General features: G+C 48.7%; 2 protein-coding genes and 1 long non-coding RNA gene across 8 annotated transcripts in view; 1 reads left to right on the top strand and 2 right to left on the bottom strand.

Moving 5' to 3' along the window:
* The window catches only part of KCNN3 (potassium calcium-activated channel subfamily N member 3), a 220,271-nt gene extending 212,697 nt beyond the window's left edge, over positions 1-7,574 (bottom strand). Inside the window, exon 1 of the mRNA XM_019919766.3 lies at positions 7,498-7,574. The gene's annotated coding sequence lies outside the window, so the exon portion shown is untranslated. The remainder of the gene's footprint in view (positions 1-7,497) is intronic.
* On the bottom strand, positions 1,190-25,358 carry PMVK (phosphomevalonate kinase). Of its 5 annotated transcripts, XR_012332791.1 has the most exons (7): positions 25,005-25,276; positions 22,748-22,811; positions 19,921-20,073; positions 16,988-17,117; positions 15,779-15,918; positions 14,858-14,960; positions 13,239-13,367 (listed from the first exon to the last, which is right to left on the bottom strand). XR_012332791.1 is itself a non-coding variant. In XM_073806949.1 (6 exons), exons 1-5 carry the CDS (start codon positions 25,097-25,099, stop codon positions 13,141-13,143), a joined length of 669 nt encoding a protein of 222 aa, XP_073663050.1. In that variant the 5' UTR covers positions 25,100-25,298; the 3' UTR covers positions 1,190-7,574; positions 13,103-13,140. The 5 variants fall into 5 exon arrangements, 4 of the variants coding, with proteins under 4 accessions (XP_073663050.1, XP_073663049.1, XP_073663051.1 ...); XM_073806949.1 differs by lacking the exons at positions 14,858-14,960; positions 15,779-15,918 and adding an exon at positions 1,190-7,574 and having other exon boundaries at positions 13,103-13,367; positions 25,005-25,298; XM_073806948.1 differs by lacking the exons at positions 14,858-14,960; positions 15,779-15,918 and having other exon boundaries at positions 11,257-13,367; positions 25,005-25,298.
* Positions 13,583-14,380, top strand: LOC141279036 (uncharacterized). 2 transcript variants are annotated; one of them, XR_012332792.1, is made up of 2 exons: positions 13,583-14,018; positions 14,192-14,380. It is a non-coding gene; the product is annotated as an uncharacterized lncRNA (long non-coding RNA). The 2 variants fall into 2 exon arrangements; XR_012332794.1 differs by having other exon boundaries at positions 14,184-14,380.
* Positions 25,359-27,218: the final 1,860 nt, after the last annotated feature.

Raw genomic sequence — 27,218 nt, 5'->3', positions numbered from 1 at the left:
ATTCACAGAACCTGTGCCGCAAAATTCAAGCCTGGATCATGGGGAGAGCAATGGCCTTAAACCAGGAGGATAACACCTCACCAGACTAGGACCACAAAATAAGGTCCCATTTCATGTAAATTACCCAAATTACAATTGGCCATCTTCCACAGATGACTGCTACCACTCTGGTCCTATACTCCTTTCTGGCCACCCAGCATCAGTGTGACAAAAGCCTTTGCCTCCATTCCTCACACTGCATTGCAGAAACCAGGCTGCCAGCACCATCCTTAGACCCAGGCAAAGGGGCCCTGCCCTGGGACCTGCGCACTCACGCACGCATGCACACACACACACACACACACGCATCTACACAAATATTGTTAAAGAACACGGGTGACTCAGCAATTCCCTTCCCTCTTAAGTACATCTCCAAGAGAACAGAAACATATGACCACACAAAAACTTGTACGTGGATGTTCATAGTAGCATTATTCACAATAGCTACAAAAAGTGGAAACAATCCAAATGTCCATCAACAGGTGAATGGATAAACAAAATGTGGTCTATCCATCCAAACACGGGAATCTTATTCAGCCACGGAAAGGAATGATGTCCTGATACATGCGTCAATGTGGACAAACCTTGGGAACATTATGCTAAGTAAAGAAGTCAGTCACAAAAGGCCACATGTTATGATTCTGTCTATATTAAATGTCCAAAATAGGCAAATCCATAGAGACGGAAAGTAGATTAGTAGTTGCCAGGGACTTGGGAGAAGGGAGGATGGGAGGTGACAGTTCCTGGGTATAGAATTTCTTTAGAGGCTGATAAACACTCTGAAATTAGTGGTGATGTTGCAGAACTCTGTGAACATACTAAAAACCATTGACCTATTCACTTGAAATGGGCACGTGGTATGATATGCAAATATTGTTAGAATAAAGCTGTTAATGATAAAACAAACAAACATACACACACACACACACACACACACACACACACACACACACAAACACACACACCCCACAGGGATACCTTCCTCTCTCAGAAGCGTGGCTCAGGGCACGCTGCCCCAAGTTCAATTCCTGGCTGGGGGACTGAGATCCCACAAGCCGTGCAGCATGGCCAAAAAAAAAAAAAGACTTAATTGAATCTTCATAAAATAAAATTTAAATCATCAGCTTTATTCAAAAATTTTGCTTTAAATTTTTTATATTAATTCATTTAAACTAGTAGTTTGCCTTTTATTTTAATGGCAATTTTGCAAGAAATGGAATTTCTCTGAAAATATATGGAAATTCATTTTAATTTGTTTAATGTTTTACATTTATTTCAATTTACTCTACTTTTTGGAAAGTGTTTTTTGTACGTTCATCTTTTAGATCCTTGCTGTCAACAGCACACAAATTAGGGAAAATCTTGACCAAATTAATTAGTGATATTGTTAAAATAAAGACAAGGAACATACATTTTGTGAAACATTATATAATAACTTACGAATGATATTTATCTTTATTACTTATCCAATCGTTTCTGGACCATTAACAGACATGCATGAAAATAATTAAATTCAATCAATTTTGGTATTTTGTCAACTGTGAGTTACATATTTTCCAGTTTTGTCATTATAAAGTTATATTTGTCAAAGTAGGAGGTTAGAAGGTATTTTATTTAAGTTCGTTTTCTTTGTAACTTTTAAATATTTAGACATGTATTATGTAGGCCTCTCGCCCCAGCCCCACAAACCTGATGGGCAGGCCCACTGGCTGTGCCTTCAGACTCTTACTGAGGGTGATGAAAGACAAGCACACAGAGGGGCTGTGGGCCCTTCCACGATGCACTCCCAGCCCACCTGCAGAGGGAAGGAAGATGGTTTCCCCGTAGCCTGGCAGATACCTGCCTTCCTTAGCCAGGAGCATCCTCTTCCCAGGATGATGGACCCTTGGGAGAAACCTCAGCCTACCAAGAGAGGATGCTCCTGCTCTATGGCCCCAGGTACAGCAGAACACAATATTTATCCATCCATTAATTCACCTGGCAGATGCACAGTCCCCACCCTCATGCTGCCTTCAGTCTAGTAGGGAGGTGAAACCGGATCACACAGAGAGAGCACCTGCAGCCCATCCAGTCCAGGTGGGGTACACCAGGTCCAGACTGTTCTGGCTTCAGTCTCTCCTCCAAGCAAGGTGTGGGCACGCTGTGGGTCCTGCCAGCGGGCCTCTTCACTCGGCTCTGGATGCCCCACAGACTACTGGCCCAACAAGAACACTCAACATCCAAGAACAGGGACTTCCCCAGCGGTCCAGTGGTTAAGGCTCTGTGTTCCCAATGCAGGGGGCACAGGTTCGATCTCTGGTTGGGGAACTAAGGTCCCTCAGGCTGCACAGCACAGCCAAATAAAATTTTAAAAAATTAAAATGCCCAAGAACAAACAGCAGTCTGCAGCTCAGTGTCCTCTATATTCACACAGATTCAAGAAACACTTCCCCCTGCAAACACCCCTCCATCGCCCCCAAAAATGACAACGTCTCAGAGGCAGAGCTCTGACTCAACTATATGCAAGAGCTGCTGTTACCAAACAGAATGACTGCACAGCTGTGAGTGCACTCAGGGAACCCGTGACTTCACCTCTCCCTGAGAACAATGGGTAAATGCTTACTTCACATGTGCGTAATGGAAGGGCTGCTTTGGGCAATTTTCCTGAAACAAAGGAATTGCCTGATCCAAAAGTGAAATGAAGTCACCACCTCCAAAGACAAAAACTTCTTGTGACCTTTCCATGAGAGTTTTTCATCAAGGTTTCAAAAGTCTGAGGGATTGGTTTCAGCCAGGGCACCCTGCTACAGTTTGGGCAATGGAACAGAGCATGTTCGGGAAGGAGCAGGCTTTGAGGGGTGATGACAAGGCTGGTCTGAGTATAACTAGTGGAACATCCATGTAGCAAAGCAAGAAAGTTTAGGAGTCATCCACATCAAGACAACCTCACCAACAGAGGGGAGAAGAGAGAGAACAGAAGGCGAGGGCCTGAGGAACACCTGTATTTCTAGGACAAGAAGAGAAGAGGAGTCAGAAATAGAAAAGGCAGGAGGAGAGAGGCAGGAGAGCCAAAAAGAAGTGAATTCAAGAAAGAGGGGGCTTCCCCGGTGGCTCAGTGGTTAAGAATCCGCCTGCCAATGCAGGGGACACGGGTTCAAGCCCTGGTCGGGGAAGATCCCACATGCCATGGAGCAACTAAGCCCGTGTGCCACAACTACTGAGCCTGCGCTCTAGAGCCTGTGAGCCACAACTGCTGAGCCCGCTTGCCACAACTGCTGAAGCCTGCACACCTAGAGCCCGTGCTCTGCAACGAGAAGCCACTGCAATGAGAAGCCTGCGCACCGCAACAAAGAGTAGCCCCCGCTCGCCACAATTAGAGAAAGCCCACGCACAGCAACGAAGACCCAACACAGCCATAAATAAATAAATAAATAAATAAATAAAAAGAAAGAAAGAAAGAGGGAGTGGGTGGTCGTATCTGCTGATGCAGGCAGGTCATGAGTGAGAACTGAAAACACTGTGTGCATGGTGGGTCACCTGTAAGAAGCAGTTTCATAAGAGATGGGAGCAGAGGTCCAACTGTAGAGTGTTAAGGAGTGAAGGTAGGAGAGAACCGAGATGGTACTTGAGGGGTCAGCAGATGGAAGGGAAGCTGTTTCAGGATAGTGGAAGATGGAGAAACTGGGAAATCCAAGGGAGAGGAGCTAATTGATGCAGCCAAGCCCTAGATGGGGGCATGGGACACTAGTGGGGAGTGAAGCATTGAAGAGAACTAGGGCAGGCCCTCCACCACCAAGGCAGGAGGGGTGGGAGAAGAAGAACGGAGTTGAGGAGGGGAGGTGGGGGACACAGGTTGGGGCTCTGCCACGCTGGCTGCCATCACCTCCCCAGCCTGGAATAGAGACAACATCAGCATGGCCAAACCACCACTATGTGTCTGGCATCTGAGCTAAGGGACCCGTATGCCCCAGAGCCTGGTCACTTTCATGGTCATAATCGTGGCCTCCTGACTGGCCATGGTTCACTCTCTCATTCACTCATTTGACAATATTTACTGCCTGCTACTATGTGATAGGTACTGCACTAAGTGCTGGGAGTTCCATAAGTAAGAGGGACCGGCCCCAACCTCACAGAGCTCAGAGGGCAGCAGGGAGCATGATTAAGCAGACCTTCACAGGGGGTGGTAAGGCTAGACCAGGGGGCTATGGAATTCCAGAGCAAGGACACCTCACCTTGGGGAGGAAGCACAGGGCAAGAAAGTGACACATAAGCAGAGAACAAACGCCGGAGGAGGAGTGAGCCAAGAGAACAACAGGGCAACGGTGTTCCAGGCAGAGGGTACAGTACACTCAAAAGCACAGAAATGAGCAAGAGCCTGGTGATTCCAGGAACTGGGATCCATAAGTTCAGGATGGCTGGAGAGCAGAGCACAGAACATTTATTCAAGGGATGAGGCTGAAGCCGCAGGAACAGGGCCTGCCTGAGATATTTAGCAAAAAACATACAGAATAAAATAAAATAATTACCTAATTATGAGTATAAATTATGAGTATTTTATGAGAATAAAATAAAATAATTACCTAATTATGAGTACAGGCCTCCATAGGTCACCATGTCCTGGGACCAAAAAACTGTGTACATTGTGTACTGAATATAATCCATAACCCTTGCCAGGGGGCAGAGGTGGTGGGGAGAGGGGAGAATTGCTGCAGTAGCTAAATCAGTGACCATCAAAATCATGGAAGGAAGGGAGGGAGGGAGGGAGGGAGGAGTGAGCCCGTACCAGCTTGGCTTAATGGAAGCTGAAAGTAACGGACAATTGGGATTTTTCTGAGTTGGTCAAGTTCAATCCCACCAGATGTCATGAAAGTGAGGCCTCTGAAGACTGATTGACAAGGACTTCCCTGGTGGTGCAGTGGTTAAGAATCCGCCTGCCAATGCAGGGGACATGGGTTCGAGCCCTGGTCCGGGAAGATCCCACATGCCGCGGAGCAACTAAGCCCGTGTGCAACAGCTACAGAGGCTACGCTCTAGAGCCTGCGAGCCACAACTACTGAAGCCCACCTGCCTAGAGCCCATGCTCCGCAACAAGAGAAGCCACTGCAATGAGAAGCCCACGTACCGCAACGAAGAGTAGCCCCTACTCTGCAACTAGAGAAAGCCCACGTGCAGCAACGAAGACCCAACGCAGCCAAAAATAAATAAATAAAATAAATTTATTTTTTTTTAAAAAAAGGAATGATTGACAGAAGTAAACCAGGTCTGAACAAGCCCTGAATCGCACCTGACTTGTGCTTGCATGCCCAGTACCATCCTGAGTGTGGACCTCCCAGACATGTCATTTGAAAAATGACAATCAATTGAAAAACCTCTGTGGCCTGCGTGCCAGGGTGGGAAGGGGTGGGCATCCTGAGGTGTGCTGAGAAGCCGCTCTGGGCCCTGGGGCCTCCAAAGGGCACAGCTGAGCCTGCTCCAGGGCTGATTCTGGTTGAGCGCTCCCTCCCAGTTCAAGGTGGGCTCAGACAATCCATCAGCGAGCCCGCCCTGAGGGCCCAATCCCAGAGCAGGTGGGAGAAACTTCTGGGAAGGCGTAAGGACCCTGGAGGACCTGCCAGGGGGCCCATGCAAGTCTAGGCCAGCCAGACACACTGAGAGGGGACAAAGGGCCAGAGGTAGGTGTGGGTGAGCCCCAGGCAAGCCAGCCCGAGGCTCAGCACCACAGACTTGGCCTCAGCACTCTGCCCTTAGTTCACACACTCATTTCTGTGTTTGTGTTTCCCTTTATCTCTCAGTAAGAATTCCTTTTCAAAAATGCCAAGTTTATCTCACACATATCAGAGGGAAAGAAATCTAAATTCCAGGCCCAACTCCCTGGTTGCTGGCCATGTGGTTTGGGACAAGGGGGGAAAAGAAGAAGTCTCGTTAGGTGAGCTCCCGAAGGGCAAGCACAGTGCTACCTGCACAACCTCTGCAGTAGTAGCAAGATTCCCGTTTTACAGGTGGGAATCAAGAAAGTGACCTAACCTGCTCAAGGTTCCACAGCTGGATAATGACAGGTAGGATTCAAACCTGATGACAAAGCATGCTGGGCAAAGTCACTCACCTTTCTCTGTCCCCATTTCTTCAGTCTAAAATGGGAACAGTAATAGGGCTACTGGGAGAATGGAATGAAATATTATGCATGAAAACACATGGTAAACTGTAAAGCCTGACGCCTGAGTTAATATCCTCCCTGTGCCCCTCCCCCCACTGGGGCAAGGTCTGAGCGCCTCCCCTTCCTGGTGCTCCCTCGAGAGGGCAGGTGCTGAAAATGACTTTGCCAAACGGATCCAAGGCCTCAGCTCCCCGCCCTTCCTGGCTTGCTTGGCCAATACTCAACAGGACTTATCATAGTTCCTGGAACATCCCAGATCTGCTAGGACAATGATCAGCCCAGGCCAGCTGTCCTGGGGCCTCCACACCACCTTGCAGGATCAGCCAGCCACAGCAGCAGGAGACATGAGTTGCCAAAAGTACCACTGGCTCAGGTCTGGGTGTGCCTGGAAATTCACCAGAGCTTTCACGATACAGACACATTGCTGGGAAGGTCTCCACTTAGCAGACACTGTCAACGCCGAGATGGAAAGCAGCCGTGGTGCAGGGCAGGGCCCTCCACCTCCAGCATCCCAGCCCCAGCCTCCAAGGAATGGCAGGTCCAGGTGTACACCCATCTCTCCCCTCCTCATCCCCCTCATGCCACGAGTGTTCCCTCCTGGGAAGCGGCCTCTGTGGCCTCTCCTGGTACAGCTTGACTCATCTAAACAGAACACACCAGGTGGCATAGGCAGGTGGCCCAGCCTCCTCAGGGAAGTCTGGAAAAACCCAGGAAGCAGGGAACCTGGCGGAGCTCCCCAGAGCTCAAGCTGGGCCTTCTCTGCCACCCTCTGATAAAGGGCACAAGGCTCATGCTCCCACAGGGAAACGAAGGGCAGGGGATGAGACCTGCATGGGGAGTCAGGAGCCCTGGGGCCTAGTCCTGGCATTGCCACTATTGCTGTATGACGTTGAGCAAAACACTTCCCCTCACTGGGCCTCAGTTTCCTCATCTGTAAGTGAAGGATCTGAAGCTAGATCACTGAGTTCCACTATAGTACTTGCTTTCTATGATGTCACATATCTGGGTGACTCCCCAGAAAACCTAACACAGTCCCTAACACAGACCTTCCACAGGCCCTGAAAGTGGATATCATTTAAGACAAAAACCAAGCAAGAGGGACTTCCTTGGCGGTCCAATGGTTAAGACGTCACCTTCCAATGCAGGGGGTGCGGGTTCAATCCCTGGTCGGGGAGCTAAGATCCCACATGCCTCACGGCCAAAAAACCAAAACATAAAACAGAAGAAATATTGTAACAAATTCAATAAAGACTTTAAAAATGGTGCACATCAAAAAAAAAAACCCACCACCAAAGTAGGAAGCAGGCAGCAGATCCATCGCTCACCTCCTGGGGGAGCCCTCACCGCCCTCATCTTGGGCTCCCTAGGAACTCAGCTTTGACTGGACACTCCCTGGATGAACCTGGAAGAAATAGGTTAAAAGCCTAAACTGTAAAGAGGAGCGCATCACTTCACTCAGCTGTCAGACAATGAGGCACCATCCAGATCCTGAATTAGGCCATTAAAGTGACAGCTGCTCATCCCCATATAATAAAAGTTGCGAACCTCCTTGTCACCTGTTTATCAGGTCACAAGTGAACATGACAAAGGCCAGCAAACGTCCCAGCTTGGTGGCCAGCAGGGACGTCCTGGGCCAAGAACAGGTCCTTGGGTCCTTCCAGGCAGCTTACCTCAACACCAGCAAACAGAAGACTGGGCAAAACACATATCTCTCCAGCCCCTCATGGTGCTGGCAGTGAGCTCCAGACAGAGACCAAACCCAGGAATAGACAGGAAAGCTTTGCCACCTTGGAGAAGTCCCTTAGTCTCTGAGGATAAGAGTAATAATTGGACTGATGCAAGGGATAAAATATACAACACATGTGCTGTATAAACAGCAAAAAAGCCACCCAGACAAAATGGGTAATGGTGGAAAAACAAAAGAGGTATAGAATTTTCATGGTGATGTACTGGAGCAAGTTTGCAAGAGCTAATTTAAATGTTCAGGAATTTTGCTAGCCAGTTGACATGATGTTAGTAGCTTGAAATCAGCCGTAGCAGGAGTATTTACATCACAGAAATGGTCAAATGGGGCCTTTCTTCCCCCCAGAGAGCCAATTTTTCAACATTTACCAGCACACCACTGTTTATAAATACGAGTAACGCAAGAGGAGTCAGTGAGTTGTTGCTTCAGACACACTCTCCATAACGAACATTGACAAATTCAAGATAGTAAGCTTGGGAGGTCATATTCTCTCCTAACACTTAAAAAGCTTTTCCATTTCCGCAAACATTTATTGAGACCTACTACATACCAGGCACCAGACAAAGATTCAATAAACAAAACCAAAAACCTTTCCTGAATTGCTCACAGAGTGATGAAGCAGTGAGAAAGCACACACTACGAGACACTCAGGGAGTGCAGTGGTCCAACCCTTAGTTGTGAAGGTCCAAGTGAAAGCCACTGGAAAGGGCACTGCAGGCAGAGGGAATGGCATATCCAAAGGCACAGAGGCATGGACAATAAGACAACTTTTAAAAATTCCTCTCTAGAACTGGCTTTGAGGAAGTTTTAGAGTTGTTCCACTATAGGCATTCTTTATTCTAGCCAAAAAGTGCATCTCTCACCTCACTCCCCTCAGCAGAATTTAGCACCAGATTTCCTTTGGCTGTTTCCAAAACCCAAATACGTTTTCAGAGAGTGAGAATTTGTCATTCCTGAGACCAACTCCTCAAACCAAAGGGGAGCTCCCCAAGACGTTGATAGAGGCAACATCTCTGTCAAGGGGACTACTACTCGTCACAGCAGGCACTTGGATGTATGAAACCATTTAAATTTCCATCTCATTTCTCCATAACACTTTATAGGGAACAATGAGCGCCAACTTTTTTCTCTTGAAACATGCCCACATTCTGCCTTGGAGGATGCCAGAAGTTGAATTTCAAAAAATGAAGGCCAAAAAAAAAAAAAAAAAATCCAAAGCATCCAGACAGAAAAAGGAGGTTATCTTCAAAGGAACAAAACTCAAGGTGACCTCAGACTCTGCAATATTAAACACAAGCAGACAGTGGAACCAGGTCATGAATCCTAAGCCAGCCAAGTCATTGTCCACATGTAGAGGCAACAGAATGTCATTCTCTCTTTCACAGGGGTTCTGAAAATTATATCACCCACATGCCCTTTTTGAAAAAAGCATTTGAAGATACATCAACTGTCTCGAGAGAAATTAAAATACAAAATTCAAACTGGGGAAGTTGAGGTATCATTAAAGAATTGAAAGTGAGCAGTAAACCAGTTAAGTGTAAAAAATAAATTATCGTTGGGGAATTCCCTGGTGGCCCAGTAGTTAGGACTCCGCACTTTCACTGCCGTGGCCCAGGTTCAATCCCTGGTGGGGAACTAAGACTGGCAAACTACATGGCATGGCCAATAAATAAATAAATAATTGTAAATGTGTTTTAAAATTGGATGTTAGCCATTTATATGAAATTCCAGAATAGGCAAAATTAATCTATGGTGAAAGAAATCAAAACAATAGTTGTTTCTGGGAGGACAGAGGTTGACTGGGAAGGGTTAAAAAGAAACATAGAGGGCTTCCCTGGTGGCACAGTGGTTGGGAGTCCGCCTGCCGATGCAGGGGACGCGGGTTCGTGCCCCGGTCCGGGAAGATCCCACATGCCGCGGAGCGGATGGGCCCGTGAGCCATGGCCGCTGGGCCTGTGCGTCCGGAGCCTGTGCTCCGCAGCGGGGGGTGGGGGTGGGGCCGCATCCGTGAGAGGCCCGCGTATTGCAAAAAAAAAAAAAGAAACCTAGAGTGATATCAATGTCTCTATCTTATAAAGGCGTTTTGTTCCACAGGTGTGCACATTGTCAAACTTGCTGAATTGTACACTTAAGGTCAGTACATTTCACTGTATGTAATGATGTCAATAAAAATGAATATCTTGAGTTTTCTAATCTATGAATATGGTATAATCTCTGTTTTTTAGGTCTTCTTTAATTCCTCTCAGCAATGTTTTATAAATTTCGGTGTACAGGTTTGGTATGTCTTTTATCAGATTTATCTCTATTCCATGTTTTTATGCTATTTTTTTTAAAGGTTTACTTTTTTTTTGTAAATTTATTTATTTATTTTTGGCTGTGTTGGCTCTTCGTTGCTGCACAAGGGCTTTCTCTAGCTGAGGTGAGCAGGGGCTACTCTTCATTGTGGTGCACGGGCTTCTCATTGCGGCGGCTTCTTTTGTTGTTGCAGAGCACGGGCTCTAGGCGCGTGGGCTTCAGCAGTTGTGGCACACGGGCTTCAGTGGTTGTAGCTCGTGGGCTCCAGAGCACAGGCTCAGCAGTTGTGGTGCATGAGCTTAGTTGCTCCAGAGCATGTGGGATCCTCCCAGACTAGGGCCCAAACCCATGTCCCCTGCACTGGCAGGCGGATTCTTAACCACTGCGCCAACAGGGGAGCCCCAATTGATTTTTATGTATTGCTCTTGTATCCTGAAATCTTGTTGAACTCACTTATCAGTTCTAGTAGTTTTTTTGGAGATTCCATCAAATTTTCTATATAAATGATCATGTCATATATGAATAAACACAGTTTTACTTCTTCGCTCCCAATCTGGATGCCTTCTATTTCTTTTTCTTGTCTTATTGCACTGACCAGAACCTCCAATATGATGTTGAATAGGTGATAAGAGTGGACAACCCTGCCTCATTCCCAGTCTTAGAGTGAAAGCATTTAGTATTTCACTATAAAGTGTGCTGTTAGCGATAGGATTTTTGTAGATGTTCTTTTTCAGGTAGAGGATCTTCCATTCTACTCCTAGTTTGTTGAGAGATTTTATCAAAACTGAACATAGGATTTGTAACAAATTAATCATTAGGGAAATGCAAATAAAATGCTAATGAGGTACCACTATATGCCTACTAGAATAGGTAAAATTAAAAAGACTGACCATACCAAGTATTGGTGAGGATATGAAGCAACCATAACTCTCATTCAGTACTGGTGGGCATGTAGTACAACCACTTTGGAAAACAGTTTGGCGGTTCCTTAAAAAGTTAAGAAGGTATCTACCCAAGAGAAATGAAAATACATGTCCACACAAAACCTTGTACATAAATGTTCATAGCTGCTTTATTTGTCATATCCAAACACTGGAAACAACCCAAATGTCCAACAGGTGAATGGACAGACAATGGTGGTATATTCATACCACACACCAGCAATAAAAAGAAATGAACTATTGACATGAACCTGCAATAATGTAGATGGATCTCAAATAATTATGCTAAGTGAAAGAAATCAGACCAAAAAAATGTATACTGTATGACTCATTTATACAAAATTATTGAAAATGCAAACTAATCTATAGAGACAGAAGGCAAATCAGTGGCTGCCTGGGGACAGGGGTTGGGAGAGGCAAGAGGAGGAGACATGGTGAAGCTTCTGAGGGTGATGGATATGTTCACTGTGATTGTGATACTGGTGGTTTCATGGATATATATCAATACAAATGTCAAAACTTATCAAATTGTACACTTTAAATATGTGCAGTTATTACATGCCAACTATGCCTCAATTCAACAGTTTAGAAGTGGAAAAATAAAATTTTTAAGAGAATGTTAGTGATACAAATAATTATTAAAAGAACATATAGGGACCTCCCTGGTGGCGCAGTGGTTAAGAATCCACCTGCCAATGCAGGGGACACGGGTTAGAGCCCTGGTCTGGGAAGATCCCACATTCCATGGAGCAACTAAGCCCGTGAGCCACAACTACTAAAACCCGTGGGCCTAGAGCCCGTACTCCACAACAAGAGAAGCCACCGCAATGAGAAGACCACGCACCACAACGAAGAGTAGCCCCTGCTCACAGCAACTAGAGAAAGCCCATGCGCAGCAACGAAGACCCGATGCAGCCATAAATAAATAAATATATATATATATTTATTTTAACCTTATAAAAAATATAAGAACATATACATTATATTAAAAAATAAGAGCTTATACTCCGAGATCATAACCACAGACAAAATGTCTTGAAAAAAAAGCAGCTAAAGTTCTCATCAAAACATAGGGTATCAAAAGTCAGGGTTATTACTGATTTTGATATTTAGAGAAATATCAGTTTGGGGTTTTTTTTTAAGTGTAGAAAAACTTCAAATCCAGCAGAAGTGACTGGTTAGCCACTGGGGCCTCCCATGTTAAGAGGCATCAGTGCCAACTTGTCAAAGGGCGGGGAGTGGACCCGCTGGCTTCCCAAGTCACATCCTGTGACTCTTCCAAATACCCAGAGCCAGGAACCAGCTCAGCACCACTACCAAGGGAATATGAGAGCCACCTCCCCTTCTCTGCTTCATCCCTGCCTCCTTGATATTTAAGGAAGGAGACAGATAGATAGATATATCTGATATATCTGAAGGAAAGGAAATAACTATCTCAAAGACATATCTGCACCCCCATGTTCATTGTAGCATTATTCACAATAGCCAAGATATGGAAACAACCTAATTGTTCATCAGTGGACAAATGGATCAAGAAAGTGTGATATATATACACAGAATGGAATATTATTCAACCAGAAAAAAAAGAGGGAAACCCTGACTTTGGCAACAACATGGATGAACTTTGAGGGCATTATGCTAAGTGAAATAATTCAGACAAAGAAAGACAAATACTGCATGATCTCACTTATATATGGAATCTAAAAAAGCTGAACTCATAGAAACACAAGTAAAATGGTGGCTGCCAGGGGCTAGGAGCTGGAGAAATGCAGAGATGTTGACTAGAGGTTACAAACTTCCAGTTATGAGATGAATAAGTTCTGGGGATCTAATGTACCACATAGTCACTGTACTTAGCAATACTGTATTATATACCTGGAGGTTGCTAAATGTTCTCACCACCACCCAAAAAACTGGCAGTTATGTGAAGTGGCAGAGGTGTTAACTAACCTTATTTTGTGGTAATCATTTCATAATATATACATGTATCAAAATATCACGTTGGGGCTTCCCTGGTGGCGCAGTGGTTTGAGAGTCCGCCTGCCGACGCAGGGAGCACGGGTTCGTGCCCCGGTCCAGGAAGATCCCACATGCCATGGAGCGGCTGGGCCCGTGAGCCATGGCTGCTGAGCCTGTGAGCCATGGCTGCTGAGCCTGCGCGTCCGGAGCCTGTGCTCCGCAACAGGAGAGGCCACAACAGTGAGGAGCCCTCGTACTGCAAAAAAAAACACAAATATATCATGTTGTACACCTTAAGGAGGCAGGGCTTCAACTACAAGACAGACACGGCCCAACTATCAGGGAGTTTACCTTCCAGTGAGAATCCCAGAGAGAAGACACGTAATAGGGGCGGGGCGGGGACGCAGCCCTTAGCTCGCGGCTGTTAGCGCGAGACCCTGAGCGCCGCGGTGAGAGGCCCCGCCCCACCAACAGTCAGCCTCGCAGTGGTCCTCGTGGCAGAGAGTGCGGTAAGAGGCGGGTCACAGCCTTCTCCCCGGGGCCCTCCAGGCCTTCTGGCCTCGGGGCCTGCGGGTGAGCTGGGCGCCCAGCGACAGGCTGAAGGCTGTGTCCTGCAGAGCTCACGCCCTCTCCATGGCCGCCCACTGGCTGGGCCCAGGCCTTGAGGCTGCAGTGAACCTCTCCCCCATCCCCGCCTCTGCGACCCTAATGGCAGCAGCAGTTCTACATGGCTCGCAGTCTGCGTGACCTGGCCCTGCTGTTTGGGCGGCCTGAGGAGCCTGAGGGCCAGTTGGGTCCCTGGGCGCCTGGCTCCCTCAGTGATGATGGCTGGGCAGGGTCTGGGGACCTGGCCCTGAGGGTGCCGCCAGCTGAGATCTGCCTCTTCAGCCGGGCCTGGGCACTGGCAGTAAGACCCAAACTGGGTGCTGCACCAACGCTCCCGGCAGGGTAACTGACCTCCGCAGGGACCCCCTCCTCTTAGCCAGGACCTGGACCTCAGAGAGTAAAAGTTGAGCCTTTGGGACCTTGCCCTTTCTGGTTAGAACAGAGAATAACATTTGTTTTGGTGGAGGTTTACAGGAACATCGTGACCTGACCTCAGGAACAAAGGATCTGACACCAAAGAAGTTTGCAACAACTAACCACAGCCCTCCCTCACCTTTCCTATAAAAGGGCTTTGCTGAAAGCTTGAGGGGAGTTCAGGGTTTTTAAGGCACGAGCCACCTGTCTCCTTGCACGGCCCTGCAATAAACCTTTCTCTGCTCCAAACTCTGATGTTTTAGTATTATTTGGCCTCACTATGCGTTGGGCACACAGACTTCCCTACAGTAACAGACACAGGGAGGGCAGGTTAACAGAACCTGGGGGCTGATTAGCCGGGAGTCAGGGGACATGGAGGAGTCCACGATGACTGTCAAGCTTTCAGGCCTGGTTAACTGAAGAGCCAGGGAACTAGCATCAGGAAGAGGAGATGTAGGGAGGAGATGTGGGCAGGAATATGTAGAGTTCAGTTTGGGTCATGGTGAAACTGATGGAATTTCTTTGGTTGTCCCCTTATCAGTGAGGACCCACAGGATTTGTAGGAGGAGGACAAAGCCAGGGCCAGAGAGTTGGTGGGCTCAGGCTAGGCCTGAGGACAGCCAGGAGCCACAGGGCTTTGCACCATACCCCAAAGGCACGTGGCCAAGGGGCCTGGTTAGGAGTCAGGCAGCCTGTGTCCTGGCCGTAGTACAAACACATACTAACCCTCCACCCTGGGCAAGTTGTTCACTTCTCTGAGTCCTTGGCATCTGCTAAATGCAGATGAAAATGCACTCCTCGAATATTTCACAGGGTGGCTGTGAAGAATCTGGAAGAAATTTAGAAATTGTATAAGGCTATATAAATAAAAGGGGTCAAGCCCAAGGACTTCTATGGGAAAGCTGAGGTTTATAGTGACTTGCCCAGGGCCAAACAATGGTTACCAGGTGCCATCAAGCTCTGGCGCCTCTATGACACCCCAGCCCCTCTGGGCACTTGCTGGTGGTACTTTCTGTGGAACACTGAGCCTCTCTTGGGGCCATCCCAGAAGACAAGACCCTCAGACTCCAATCCCGCCTCAGACACACACAAGCCTTTTACCCACTTGGCCCGGATCAAGGTCAGCCTCTGCAAGATATGTTCCCGCCCAGCTGGGAGGCAGAGCAGAAACCCACAGCCACCAGGACAACCCAGGCCCTACGGAGCCACACAGGCTGCGTTGTCACCTGGGAAATGAGAGATGTCCAGCTCTGAGCAGGTGCTCCAAGAAGGTTTATTAGTATCCACATTGGGGAGCCCCAGGCTCTTGCCGAGAACAAGGGGCCGATAGCATCCAGTCGGGGAAGCAAGGCCACCACAGGCTGACAGGTCTGGCACCCATGGAGATGGTGATGCTTCTGCTTCAAGCACAGCCAACTCACCCATCTCTGCCCTTTAAGTCTCCTTGTAAAGAGGTAGGGCTGTCCTTTCCATGAAGAAATGAGGTCCCTGGTGGTTTCTTAACTTGTCTGACATCTACCAGCCCCCAGAAACCTTGACACAGGCCCTCTGTCTGCTCCCCCAACCTCGGCCAGCATCAGCAACCACATGTTCGGCACAGGGAGCCCCCCCTCACCCTGGCAGCCCCCGCTCGCTCCTAGAACCTGCCAGCTAAAGTCTGGAGCGGACAAATTCTATCAGGTGCTCCAACTGCTCCTCCAGGTGCTGCTCATCTCCGTGGTTCTCAATGACCCAATCGAAGGCCCCGACGTTGTCCAAGCCACATTCTGACTCAGCATCATCCACCCCTGCAGAGGAGGTACGGCGAGGTCAGGCCCCATCCCTCCTGACAAACACTAGGCATCGGGCATCGTGGCCTGCTGACCCCACATGGAGCCACCCTCCCTTGCACTCCCCTCGGTCCCTCCGGAACCAAGCTCCACTTACCCCAAAGGGCACTTCCCCACCCCATGAAACACCAGGATAGCAGGTTCAGCAGTCCACAGCCACCTGAGCCCCCCAGAGGGTCCCGCCGACTTAAGCCTTCACTTGTCACTGCCATCTCAAACCACAGACCACCCAAATGGCCATTTCGTTTTCATTTTATGTGAAGCTGGTCGTGTCCATTTCTATCCCTGTATCTCTGATTCAGTTCTCATGGAAGGCAGAGTGTGCCATTCTCACCTGACAATGAGAATGGTAATAAGAGCATCTACCTGGTGGGTTTGCTGCTACTATAAAGTGAGATAATGTTTAAAGGGCTTAGCATGGGCCTGGCCAGAGTGAGTGCCCAGGAGGTGAGCAGCCATTAGGAAGGGTCGTACCCACTGATCTGAACTTCCCCAAGTCGCAATGACCTAGGGCAGGGAAGACATATGAGCTATGCCTCTGAATGGCCACAGAGTAGGTCCTGGGCTGGCACCACTAAGGCTGCCTAGTAGAGCTTCCTCTCCCCCCTCCCCCTACTCTGTTAATCAAATAGGAGTGAAGTTTGTCAGGCCCACCCTCTGACCCACTGCCAGTCCCCCCACCAGGCTGGAAAGCAAAGGTGAAGGACCAGGGGAATGGGTCCCAGCCAGACCTCCAGAAGCCCACTGGCCTGGAGAAGGCAGCCCAGGTAAGGATACCAGGCCAAGGTCACAAGGCAACCTTCATCCCCAAGGATACCATCTTCTACCCGACTCCACTTTTTAATCTGGAGGTGCTCCTGAGCCCCAGGCCTCAGACTCCTTTTTATAATCCCCTGCTCACTCCCCACAGCCTGCCAGGGAGACAGCGGAAGACCAGACCGAGAGCCCAGGAGTGGGTGGCCTGGTCTACAGGTGGGGCGGCTGGCCTGCGTGCAGAGCCTTGGGGCAGAGGTTGTGAGCAGCTCACCTGGTGTGAACACCCAGCCCCGCTGCTGTCGGCTCTGCTCTGTGGCCACCACGCGGACCGTCTGCGTCACAGCCCCATAGGCCTCCCGAAACCACTGGATGTCAGACACCCTCCGTGTGTCACTCACCAGCTGCAGGGAAAGGACACAAACAAGTGCCCAACAGGACATGGTGCAGGGAGCAACAGGACAAGGCAAGGGAGTAAGGGAGAAAGAGGAGAAGACCCAGACCCAGTCCAAATGAACAGGAGCATGGACTACAAAACCCAGGAAAGTGTAGCCCCATCCCCTATTATTACCCAGCCAGCTGGGACGGACATCCCCTCCTCCCTCCAGGCAGCCCTTCCTGACTGCTGCAGTCCGCAGCCCGATATGCCCACACTGTATTCTACGGTCATGTCGGTCATCGCTGAGCTGAAGAAGAGACCTCAAGCTTTGAAGTCAGATCAGCCAATCCAATGCACTCATTTTACAGGTGAGCAAACTGGTGCCAGAAACAAAGATACCCTAATCGGTCCCTGCCCCCAGCACCTTTTAAAACGTAAATGTGATTCCCGTCAACCCCTTGCCCTAAATCTCTCAAAGTTTTCCCATAATTCTAATACAATCCAAAGCTCTCACCCCAGTTTACAAGGACCTATAAGATCTGGCACCTATTTCCCATCATTTTCCCTTCATTCATTCTGCTGCAGCCAACTGACAACCTTGCTGTTTCTTAAACATACCAACCGGGTCTCCTCCTCAGGGCCTTTGCACATCCTACTCCCTCTGCCGAGATAATCATGAGGGAGGCTCCCTTGCTTCATGGAGGTTTCTGCTCAAATATCACCTCCTCGGAGAGGCTGTCCCTACCATCCTGGCTCCCTTCCTGTCCCTTTCAATTCTTATATGCTTTTTATTTTTCTCTGAGCACTAAGTATTCATGAAACCGTCACTATCTGTTTGTGTGTTTACTGCCTGATCTGCACTCTGTAGAGTCAGCTCCATGAGGGGGAAGGACTGTGTCTCCATTCACTGCTCTATTCCTGGCCCTTAGCACCGTCTGACACATAAGGAGCACTCAGGAGCACATGGTCAATGAACGAATGAATAAGCGAATAAAGAGGTCAGCTGTTTCTGTCCATGCTGCGGACATGTTCATTCACCCAGCTCTTAAACAAGTACTATGTCAAACACCTACTGTGTGCCGGGCACTGTGCTAGGCACTGGGGATAGAGTGGTGAGCACAACAGACCTGGTGCTTGCCCTCAGGAAGCTCACTGTCTGGTGGGAGAGACAGACTCTAAAGATGCAGCTTCACTAATTACCATGTAATCACAGCGCATCTCAACAAGCATCTCTACCTTACCACTCTGAAACGGAACTCCTGATTTTGTCCCCAAACCTGTTCCTCCACACCGTCCCTATCTCAGAAAATCACAACTCCATCTGTTTAGCTACTCAGAACAAAACCCTTGGATTTGTCTCCTGTCCTTCCACCCCAGAGCCATCATATCGGGAAATCCTATTGGTTCTATCCTCAAAATCTGTGCAGAATCCGCCCCTTCTCTCCACTCCACCACCACCCCGAGCTGAGCCACGGCCATTTTGCTGTGTTGTGGAAAGATCCTCTGCCTGGCCTCTCTGCTTCCATTCTTGCCCTCCCGCAGCAGCCAGGGAGAGCTTTCTGTAAACCTTAGAGCAGACCATGCCTCTCCTCTGCTCCAAACCCTCCAGTGAGTCCCCATCTCACTCAGAGAAACCCCAGGCTCTTCCAGAGAATCTGCAATGATCTGACCTCACCTCCTGCCACTCACGCTTCACCCACAAAAATCCATCTGGGTCACTCCCTTACTTCCTTCAGGTCCCGCTCAAACGTCATCACATCAGTGAGACCTTCCTGACACCTTTAATAAAGCAGCAACCCAGCCCTCCTCAGAGTCCTGGCCTGCTTTATTTTGTCCCTTAGTATTTATCTCCACCTGACATATTCTATATTTTATTAGGGCCTAACTCCCTCTGCCCCTAGCTTAATGTAAGTACCCTGACAGCAGGGACTTCATCAGATTTTCACATGATGTATCCCCAAATCACCTGGAACCAGTCCTGCTACAAGAAGATACTACTGGGGGCTTCCCTGGTGGCACAGTGGTTGAGAGTCCGCCTGGCGATGCAGGGGACATGGGTTCGTGCCCCGGTCCGGGAAGATCCCACATGCCGCGGAGCGGCTGGGCCCGTGAGCCATGGCCGCTGAGCCTGCGCGTCCAGAGCCTGTGCTCCACAACAGGAGAGGCCACAACAGTGAGAGGCCCGCGTACCGCAAAAAAAAAAAAAAGAAGATACTACTGGCTGCCAGAATGAATGAGGAGGGAAAAGGGTAAGGTGCTATGGGAGCACCTGACCAGGAGCGCCGGTTAAGACCTGGGCATCAAGGAAGTCTTCCCTGTAGAGGTGCCATGGGAGCTGAGCTGGAGCTAACCAGGTGAAGAGGGATAGAAAGGGCAGTCCGGGCAGGTAGAAGGACACGGGCAGAGGCCTTGATTCCAGAAGGGGTTTGATTTATTTGAGGAACAGAGAGAAGGCCAATGTTGCTGCAGCTTAAGGAGTAAGGAGGCTAAAAGGGCAGCAGGAGCCAATCATTCAAGGCCCAGAAGTTCACGTTACAGATTTTGATTTTGTCCTTCAAAACAGTGGGACAAAGGGTTCTAAACAGGACTTGGTTGATGTTTTTAAAAGGTCACTCTGGCTGCTGTGTGATGAATGGATCACAAGGAACAAGAGCCGAAGCAGGCACCCGTGTGAGGGCTGCTACGACCGTCTAGGTGAGAGACAGTGGGGGCTTGGACCAGGGGCTGGCCGTAGGGAGAGAGAAATGGACACATGTGAGATATGTCTGGGGAGAGGCAGAGGGCTGGGGAAAACAGATTTTCCTAATGCTGCCATAGAGCCCACTTACCCAGACGGGCTGGGAGACACCCTCCACGATCTTCCTGCAGAAGAAGCCTGGGTCGGCCTGGCGCTTCTCCTCCCCCCAGCGGATCATGTCCCTCCGAAAGGGCTCCTTGTAGGTGCTGGCATCCAGGAGTCTCTGGAAGTCTAACCCGTGCTCCTGTCCAAAGCACATTCTGTTTATGCCACCACCCTCTCAACCTCACTTAGGTCTTCCCTAAAACAGAGGGAGGGCCACCCCTCCCCTCACGTGCCCTCCCTGAGGGCTGCCGCAAGGACTCGTGGGGTTGCCGCCAGGCCAGAGGCCTGCAGGGGAAAGGGCCCTAGAAACTAAGAACTCCCAACCACTGGCAGATGGAAGAAACGCCTTGGGATAATCCAGAGATTGTTTCAGTTTGTCTTTAAATGTGTGATGTGGTTTTCTCTTTTGCAACAGTTTTACCTTCCCAATTATTTCTGGCTTAAACTAAACCTGAAATTAGTTTACCTCCCTTGGGCGCAGGCTTAGTCTTCAACTAAAGTGGGAAATCCGAAAACAACACATTCTGTGTCCTTCCACACCCCCTCTGGCATCGTTTGTCCCCATCCCAAAGCCCAGGAGACTTGGCTTCCCTGTCTCTCTCCCCTTCCCCTCACCCCTTTCCTCATCCCCAAATTCCTGCCACCTTTGCTGCATCAGCATCACTACATTTGGCTCTGGGCACTCCTGGACCCCTGGAGCAGGAGGGGCTCTTCTGACTACCCCAGGTAACCCCTTCCAGACCCAGCCTTCCCTTCTCCAGGGACACTGACGAGCAGGAGGGTCCATCCAGAGGGCCCCAGGATGGGAGGGGGTCTGAAAAACATCACTCAGTTCAGGTTTCAGCTCCCCTGGCATTCACTGCAGCAAGACCCTCTCCCGAAAGACTCAGTTTCTTCACGTACAAACTGAAGGGGCCGTGACCCAGCAAGGTAAATCACCTACCTCACCCCTATTCCAAGGTGGGGCCAGCAGCCATCTCCCATTTATAAACTATAAACTAGTTTGCCATGTACTTTTTTTTTTTTTTTTGGCTGCTTTCTCTAGCTGCGGCGAGCAGGGGCTTCTCTTCGTTGCGGTGCACGGGCTCTAGGCGCACGGGCTTCAGTAGTTGTGGCACGTGAGCTCAGCAGTTGTGGCTCATGGGCTCTAGAGCACAGGCTCAGTAGCAGTTGCACACGGGCTTAGCTGCTCCGCGGCGTGTGGGATCTTCCCGGACCAGGACTCAAACCCGTGTCTCCTGCATTGGCAGGCGGATTCTTAACCACTGCGCCACCAGGGAAGCCCTACCATGTACTTTTTACCACAGGGGAAGATTAGCCACCAGGAGCATTTTGGTCTGCTTGTCAATTATATTCCCCATTGCAACTTAAAAAATCAATGCATTAACATTTCATTTTGAATTTGTTTTCAAATGGGAGTAATGGATGAAGTGGTGCTGGACTTAAAAACAGTGGGCACAGGCTGGCCTATCCGTCTCCTACTGGGGTTTTAGAAATGCAAACTCCTGCCCACTCACCCTACCCACCCTCCAGCCTGGATCACTGGTCTGGAGTGGGGCCTAATTTGGGAAGTTTGGAAGCAGATCAGTGGTTTTCAAACTGCTCCTCTGAGCCCTGGGGTTTGGAGGTGCCCAAGCCCCACTGGAGAAGGCTGAGTGCCTCTGCTCCACTCAGAGTCGCTCCCAGTCTATCTACGGGATACAAGGAATTTCTGCATCCAATTTCATTTGGGAAAGGTTCCCACTAAAAAAATATATATATATATTGAAAACCACTGAATCTGTTATTCCCAGGATCCCCCAGGCTGCCATCCTACAAATGGGTCTGTTTAGGTGGTGGGAGAAGACCCGATGGTACAGGAGAATGCTTCCCATGGAGATGGGGCCGTCATATGGAAGGAGGGGACAAATTCATTTTGTGTGGACCCAGAAGTTCAGTCTCAGGCCAACTGACCAAGGGGCCACGAGCACAGGTCCCTGGAAGGGTGCACCTAGAGGTCAAGGACAGAAATGTAAGCGAAGATCAGGCTCTTCATTGTGTGGGGAGCTAATCCCACCCTCCAGGCTCCCTTTCTGAAGTCTAAGATCCTGAGAGTTCCTATTTATTTTTTGCAGTCCTATTTTTTTTAATCTACATGGTTCAAAATTCAAAAGATAAACATCGTTTACAGTGAAAAATCTCTCTCCCTCCTCTGTTCCCCAGCCATGTAGGTCCCTTCCCTGGAGGCAGCCAATGGTTCAGTCTCTTATGTATCCTGCCCAGGCTTTTACACATCCCAAGCGCCTAGAACGGTGCTGAATGCACCCCATAAATATTTGTTGAATGGTTAAGTATATGAGCAAATATATTTACAATTTTCCCCATTTTTATACAAATGCAGCATTCTCTATACAGTGTTCTACATCTTGCTTTTGTCATGTGATTACATTTCTAAGGGGAGAATTCCAAGGGTTGTTGCAGGCCAGCTTTAATGGGGGGAGGGGGGGTGATGTGTGTCATACTTTTTGAATAAGGGGACAGACCCTTACCAATAACACGGCATCACAGCTGCCAACTCGCGTCTACAGCCTTTTCTGGACACACTTTCCTGAACACGCTCTAGGGAGGTGGCCTCAAGTGAGTAAGGCCAATGGGAAAGAAACTTAAACAGAAAATGCCCCCAAAAGGTCCACTTATAGAAAGCGGAGAGCCGTCTGCCACCCTGCCAAAAGGAGTCAGAGAGATGCTTTTAGTGACTCAAGCAACAGCACAGCAACCAAAGCTCAGGAGCTGGCTTCTTCCAGCCCACCAGATGCCACAGAACCACCACCTACCTGAGCATACTGCTTCTTGAGTGGACCGGAGAGCCGGAGGACAGCACACACGTCAGCTCCAAGTCTGTGAGACAGGGAGATCCGAACCCCGTTAACCTAAAGCTTCCAGGCCCCAGAAGAGTGAAGCCCCATTTCTGCTACTGGCATCTATATAACTTTGTCAGGTCTCAACTTCCCTGCTTTCCTCATCTGTAAAATGGGGATAACAGTTTCTTTTCTGTCTCCCACAGGATTATTATGAAACTCGAATGTGAAAGAGCCCTGAAACTAACAGGGAAAACAAATAAAAGCATAATTATAGTGTGAACATCCTAGCAATATTCTGGCTGGATTCAGTTACTGCTGGGCCCCTGAACTAGTTCTCTCACAGCCAGGGGTATCTCAGTCTCAACTGACTTGGTCACCACACATAAATAACTCATTCATTCAGTTGTTCAATTTACTCAGCCAACCATTTGTTGGGTTCTATATTTGGATCCAGGTGATACGAATGTGAATAAGATACATGATTTCTGCCCTGACCTTGAGATGCTTACAGATTCACTTAAACACTGACATGGTGAGATAGATGTTCTTATTTCCAGGTTTCAGATGAGGAAACTGAGGTTGAGTGAGGAAAACTGACTCACCCAAAGCACCGTTGCAAGTAACAAAGCCAATGTGGGTAAAATAAATATAAAAGCCAACATTTAGTTCCTATGCCTTTACTGAATGCCAAGAATTGTTCCAAGCCCTTCATGTGCGTTATCTCATTTAATCCTTACAATCACCCTATTATTATCTCCATCTCACAGATGACAAAACTTTCTCATGAGAAACTTGTACAGGCTTCCCTAGAGGCGCAGTGGTTAAGAATCCACCTGCCAATGCAGGGGACACGGGTTCGAGGCCTGGTCCGGGAAGATCCCACATGCCGTGGAGCAACTAAGCCCCGTGCGCCACAACTACTGAGCCTGCGCTCTAGAGCCCACATGCCACAACTACTGAGCCCGCGTGCCACAACTACTGAAGCCCACGCACCTAGAGCCCGTGCTCTGCAACCAAAGAAGCCACCGCAATGAGAAGCCCGCGCACTGCAAGGAAGAGTAACCCCCGCCCGCCACAACTAGAGAAAGCCCGTGCGCAGCAACAAAGACCCAACGCAGCCAAAAATAAATAAATAAATATATTTATTTATTTATTTAAAAAAAAAGAAAAGAAACTTGTACAAGATCACACTCGAATAAGTGGTTGAGTCAGGATTTGAATCCCAGCAGTCTAATTCCAGACCCTGTGCTTCTGATCGCGAATTGATTTATGTGTTGGGTGGTAAGAAGAAATGTTACTTAGGGAAAGGTGGCGGATACTTAGTGGTGAAAGATTAGGGCGGCAAATTCTGCCCTGGGCTTTTCCGCAACCTCTTAGAACCCCCATGGTGCCCCAAAGCAGCCTCCTGTTACCCTCACCACACTGGCCTTCAAGAGGAGAGGAGACCCACTCCACGTTCTCAGGCTTCTGTGCTCTCCTAGCCCAACAAAAATGCTCCCACACAGAACATCTTGCTTTGGGAGAAAACCTGAGCAAAAGGTATTATTAGGAGAAGCAGTGAGGTAAAGCAAAAGGAACCCATTCCTTGGAGCTAGGCTAAAGCTGAATTTGAGTTCTGGATCTACTGATTACTTTGTGTTTCTGGCAAGTTTGGGTTTGGGTTTTTGTTTGTTTGTTGTTTGTTTGTTTTTAACTTTTCAGAGTCTCAGTTTCTTCATCTGTGAAATGGAGATACTGATTAATAATACTACGCAGTACCTAACAACACTATGTGACACACAATAAAGGCTCAGTAAACCGCAGCGATTAGGTGGTGTGTTGGGCAAGGATTCGTCTTTGAAGTCTGATACAACTGAGGTGTGGTCTGAGGCAAATCCTTTATCTGTGACTCAGTTTCCTTTTCTGCAACCATCACCTCGCAACACTGTCTGGAGGATTAAGAATGATGTATAAAAAGTGCCTTGGTAGTAACTGTTACTAATGCTTCGTGGAGAGACCTACAGCTTACAGTCTTCGGAGAGGTGGCCGCCTGGTTCTTTGAGGCGGGCGTGTGCAGACTGCTGTTTTACGTGACGGTGACAGTCCTTCACTTCTCGCCGCCCAGCGCTCCTTCTGCCCTGCAACCCGAGGACCTCAACTCCAAAGCTCACTCCATCACACCCCAACATACCCCTCGTGTCACGTGATTCGGGGTCGCCCCGGTCCTCCCCCTTCCCCGCCCCGCGGACACCTGCTCTGCAGCGCCTCGGTCACGAAGTCCTTCCCGGATTTCCTCTTCCCGCTGAACAGCAGCACCAGCCGCGGGGCGCCTCCCAGCGGGGCCATGGGGCCGCCACCCTTTGAGATCCCTAAAACTGACACTTTTCCCTACCCCTTAAATCAGGCCACCTGGCCCAGAATGGACGCGGCCACTCGGTGGAGTGGCAACAAGGAGGGGTTCCGCCCCCGTCTTCTTCATGGCCGTGGAGAGGACTATCAGCCCGCACACGTGCTTCCATGACTTTAAATTAAAGCCTGCACAAATGGATTATGGAGAGAAAGAAGGTTACTTCCTAGGGCAGTCTTCGAGCCTATAAAAGCTCCCCTACCAGAACTCATTTGGAACCGTCCAACCCGCCCAGACTCTGACGTCACGGTCCCGCCTTCTTAGCCGACACGCGTGACACGTTGGGGGGCGGGAATTGGACGCAACTATTTTCCTCTGAGGGGGGGTGACGTCTTAAAATTTCCTAAGTGAACCTCACATTGCCTTCCACACAACCCTACAAACATGAAAAAAAAGAATAAACGTTTTCATGTTGAGAAAGTTTTCAAAACTGCCTGTTTATCTGTGCATTTTAATGCATGTGCTAAAGCAAATCCGTATATGCCCCACAGGGAAAATAGGTCTTTCTGGATATGAAATGAGGCGAGGACTCGAGGGGTGTGTCTGGTGACGTCATGCTGGGGAGGAGCTTAGACAAACGCGTTATTTTATCGTTAGACGCGTTTTATAATTGGAGAGGCCACCACAGTTCGACCTTTTAAGCCCAGCGAGAAGATTCACATCGCTCTTCTAGCCGCAGCCTCCTTTCCAAAGGTTTTCTGAAGCGAGAGAGCTTGGAATGACATCAATAGAATAGGTTTAAAAGGGGCTTTGAAGCCACCCCTGGACGAGATTACCTAGTCGGGTTTTTTTTTTTGGTTTTTGTTTTTTGGTTGTTTGTTGAGATTACCTAGTTTTATCTGGGGTCTAGCTCTCAGCCAGGAGTTCAAGGGGCAAAAATAAGTGGTGGTGATCTGCCCCTTCCCTGAATTCCCACTTCTGCCCACAGCAGCTGACAGCTAGTCCCAGTTAAGTAAGTGGAGTCATCTTTAGCTATGACTCGCTGCCCTGTATCTCTCTGAGCTTGTCAAAACAGAGCCTGCAACCCATTACTGCCTCCATTTTACAAGCTATCATATCAAGATAAGTGAGGTTTTCTTTGGGAAAAACCATTAATTCTCTGAATATTGAAAAGATGGCACAGGAGAAGCTAAGGAAATTAGAATGGTCAATGGTCAGGTGCACAAAGAATGGACTTCGGGAAGGTCTTTTTTCTTGTAACTCTGAAAGCACTGTACATATCCATGCACTTAGAAGGCAGCATGGAGTTGTAATCCCGGCTCTGACACTTCGCAGGGATGTAGCCACCTCACAGGGTTACAATAAGAAGGAAATGAGGAAAAAAATGATAAAGTACAATAAAAATGCTTTGTATATTCTCAAGTGTAATCCAAATATGGATTTATTTATTCTGAGCATTGTGTGATTTCAAAGTTTATACTCCAACACAGGACCAGATTTCCCAGCTCACCTTCAACAAGCGTTTATTTGGGACTCCACTGAAAGCACCAATCCCACCTCTGCCAGCAGAGACTAGAAAGGATTAACTGCACTCACCCTATTGCTTTCCTGAGTCATCACTAAGAAGTCAGAACTCCCAGAGTCTCTTCCCTCACCTGACCAAACTACACCCCACCCCTTCCCCACACCCCTCCTAGAATAAAGACCCCTGGAATTCCCAGTGATCAGAAAACATCCCCCATACCCCAGCCTCTTCTCAGTAGCTCTGAGAAGAGCTACTGAGTAGCTCCCACTTCCTGCTCCCTGCCTCAACTGAACCTCACTGTCCCCTATTACCCTCCCAGGGGAGGCCTCTTATTCTCCCCCAGCCCTCAGACCTCAGCATACATAAACTTGGTGTCTGTCGTCTCCCTCCCGCCGCATTTCAGCTTCCAGACCATCCCTCCTCTGCTTCTTGGAAAACTCTGGCTTCTCTAAGACTCATACCACCTGGCTGAGCTACCCTTTTCCCCTCTTCAGTGTTGACAACCACCAATCCTGATGCTCGTTCTCATTGTACTGAGACTCAGCCACTGGCACCTTGTCTTCTTGTCCACCCGGTTCCCATCGTCATTCTCA

This window comes from Tursiops truncatus, chromosome 1 (genome assembly GCF_011762595.2).
Source record: "Tursiops truncatus isolate mTurTru1 chromosome 1, mTurTru1.mat.Y, whole genome shotgun sequence".
NCBI lineage: Eukaryota > Metazoa > Chordata > Mammalia > Artiodactyla > Delphinidae > Tursiops > Tursiops truncatus.
This window is presented reverse-complemented; position numbering and strand designations above follow the sequence as displayed.

Excerpts from the sequence above, each read along its gene's own strand:
- PMVK (XM_073806949.1), bottom strand. The coding sequence starts at position 25,099 with ATGGCCCCGCTGGGAGGCGCCCCGCGGCTGGTGCTGCTGTTCAGCGGG. Across the intron at positions 22,812-25,004 it reads ACCGAGGCGCTGCAGAGCAG|ACTTGGAGCTGACGTGTGTG; the intron begins GTGTCCGCGGGG and ends CCTGTCTCACAG. Across the intron at positions 20,074-22,747 it reads TCAAGAAGCAGTATGCTCAG|GAGCACGGGTTAGACTTCCA; the intron begins GTAGGTGGTGGT and ends TGCTTTGGACAG.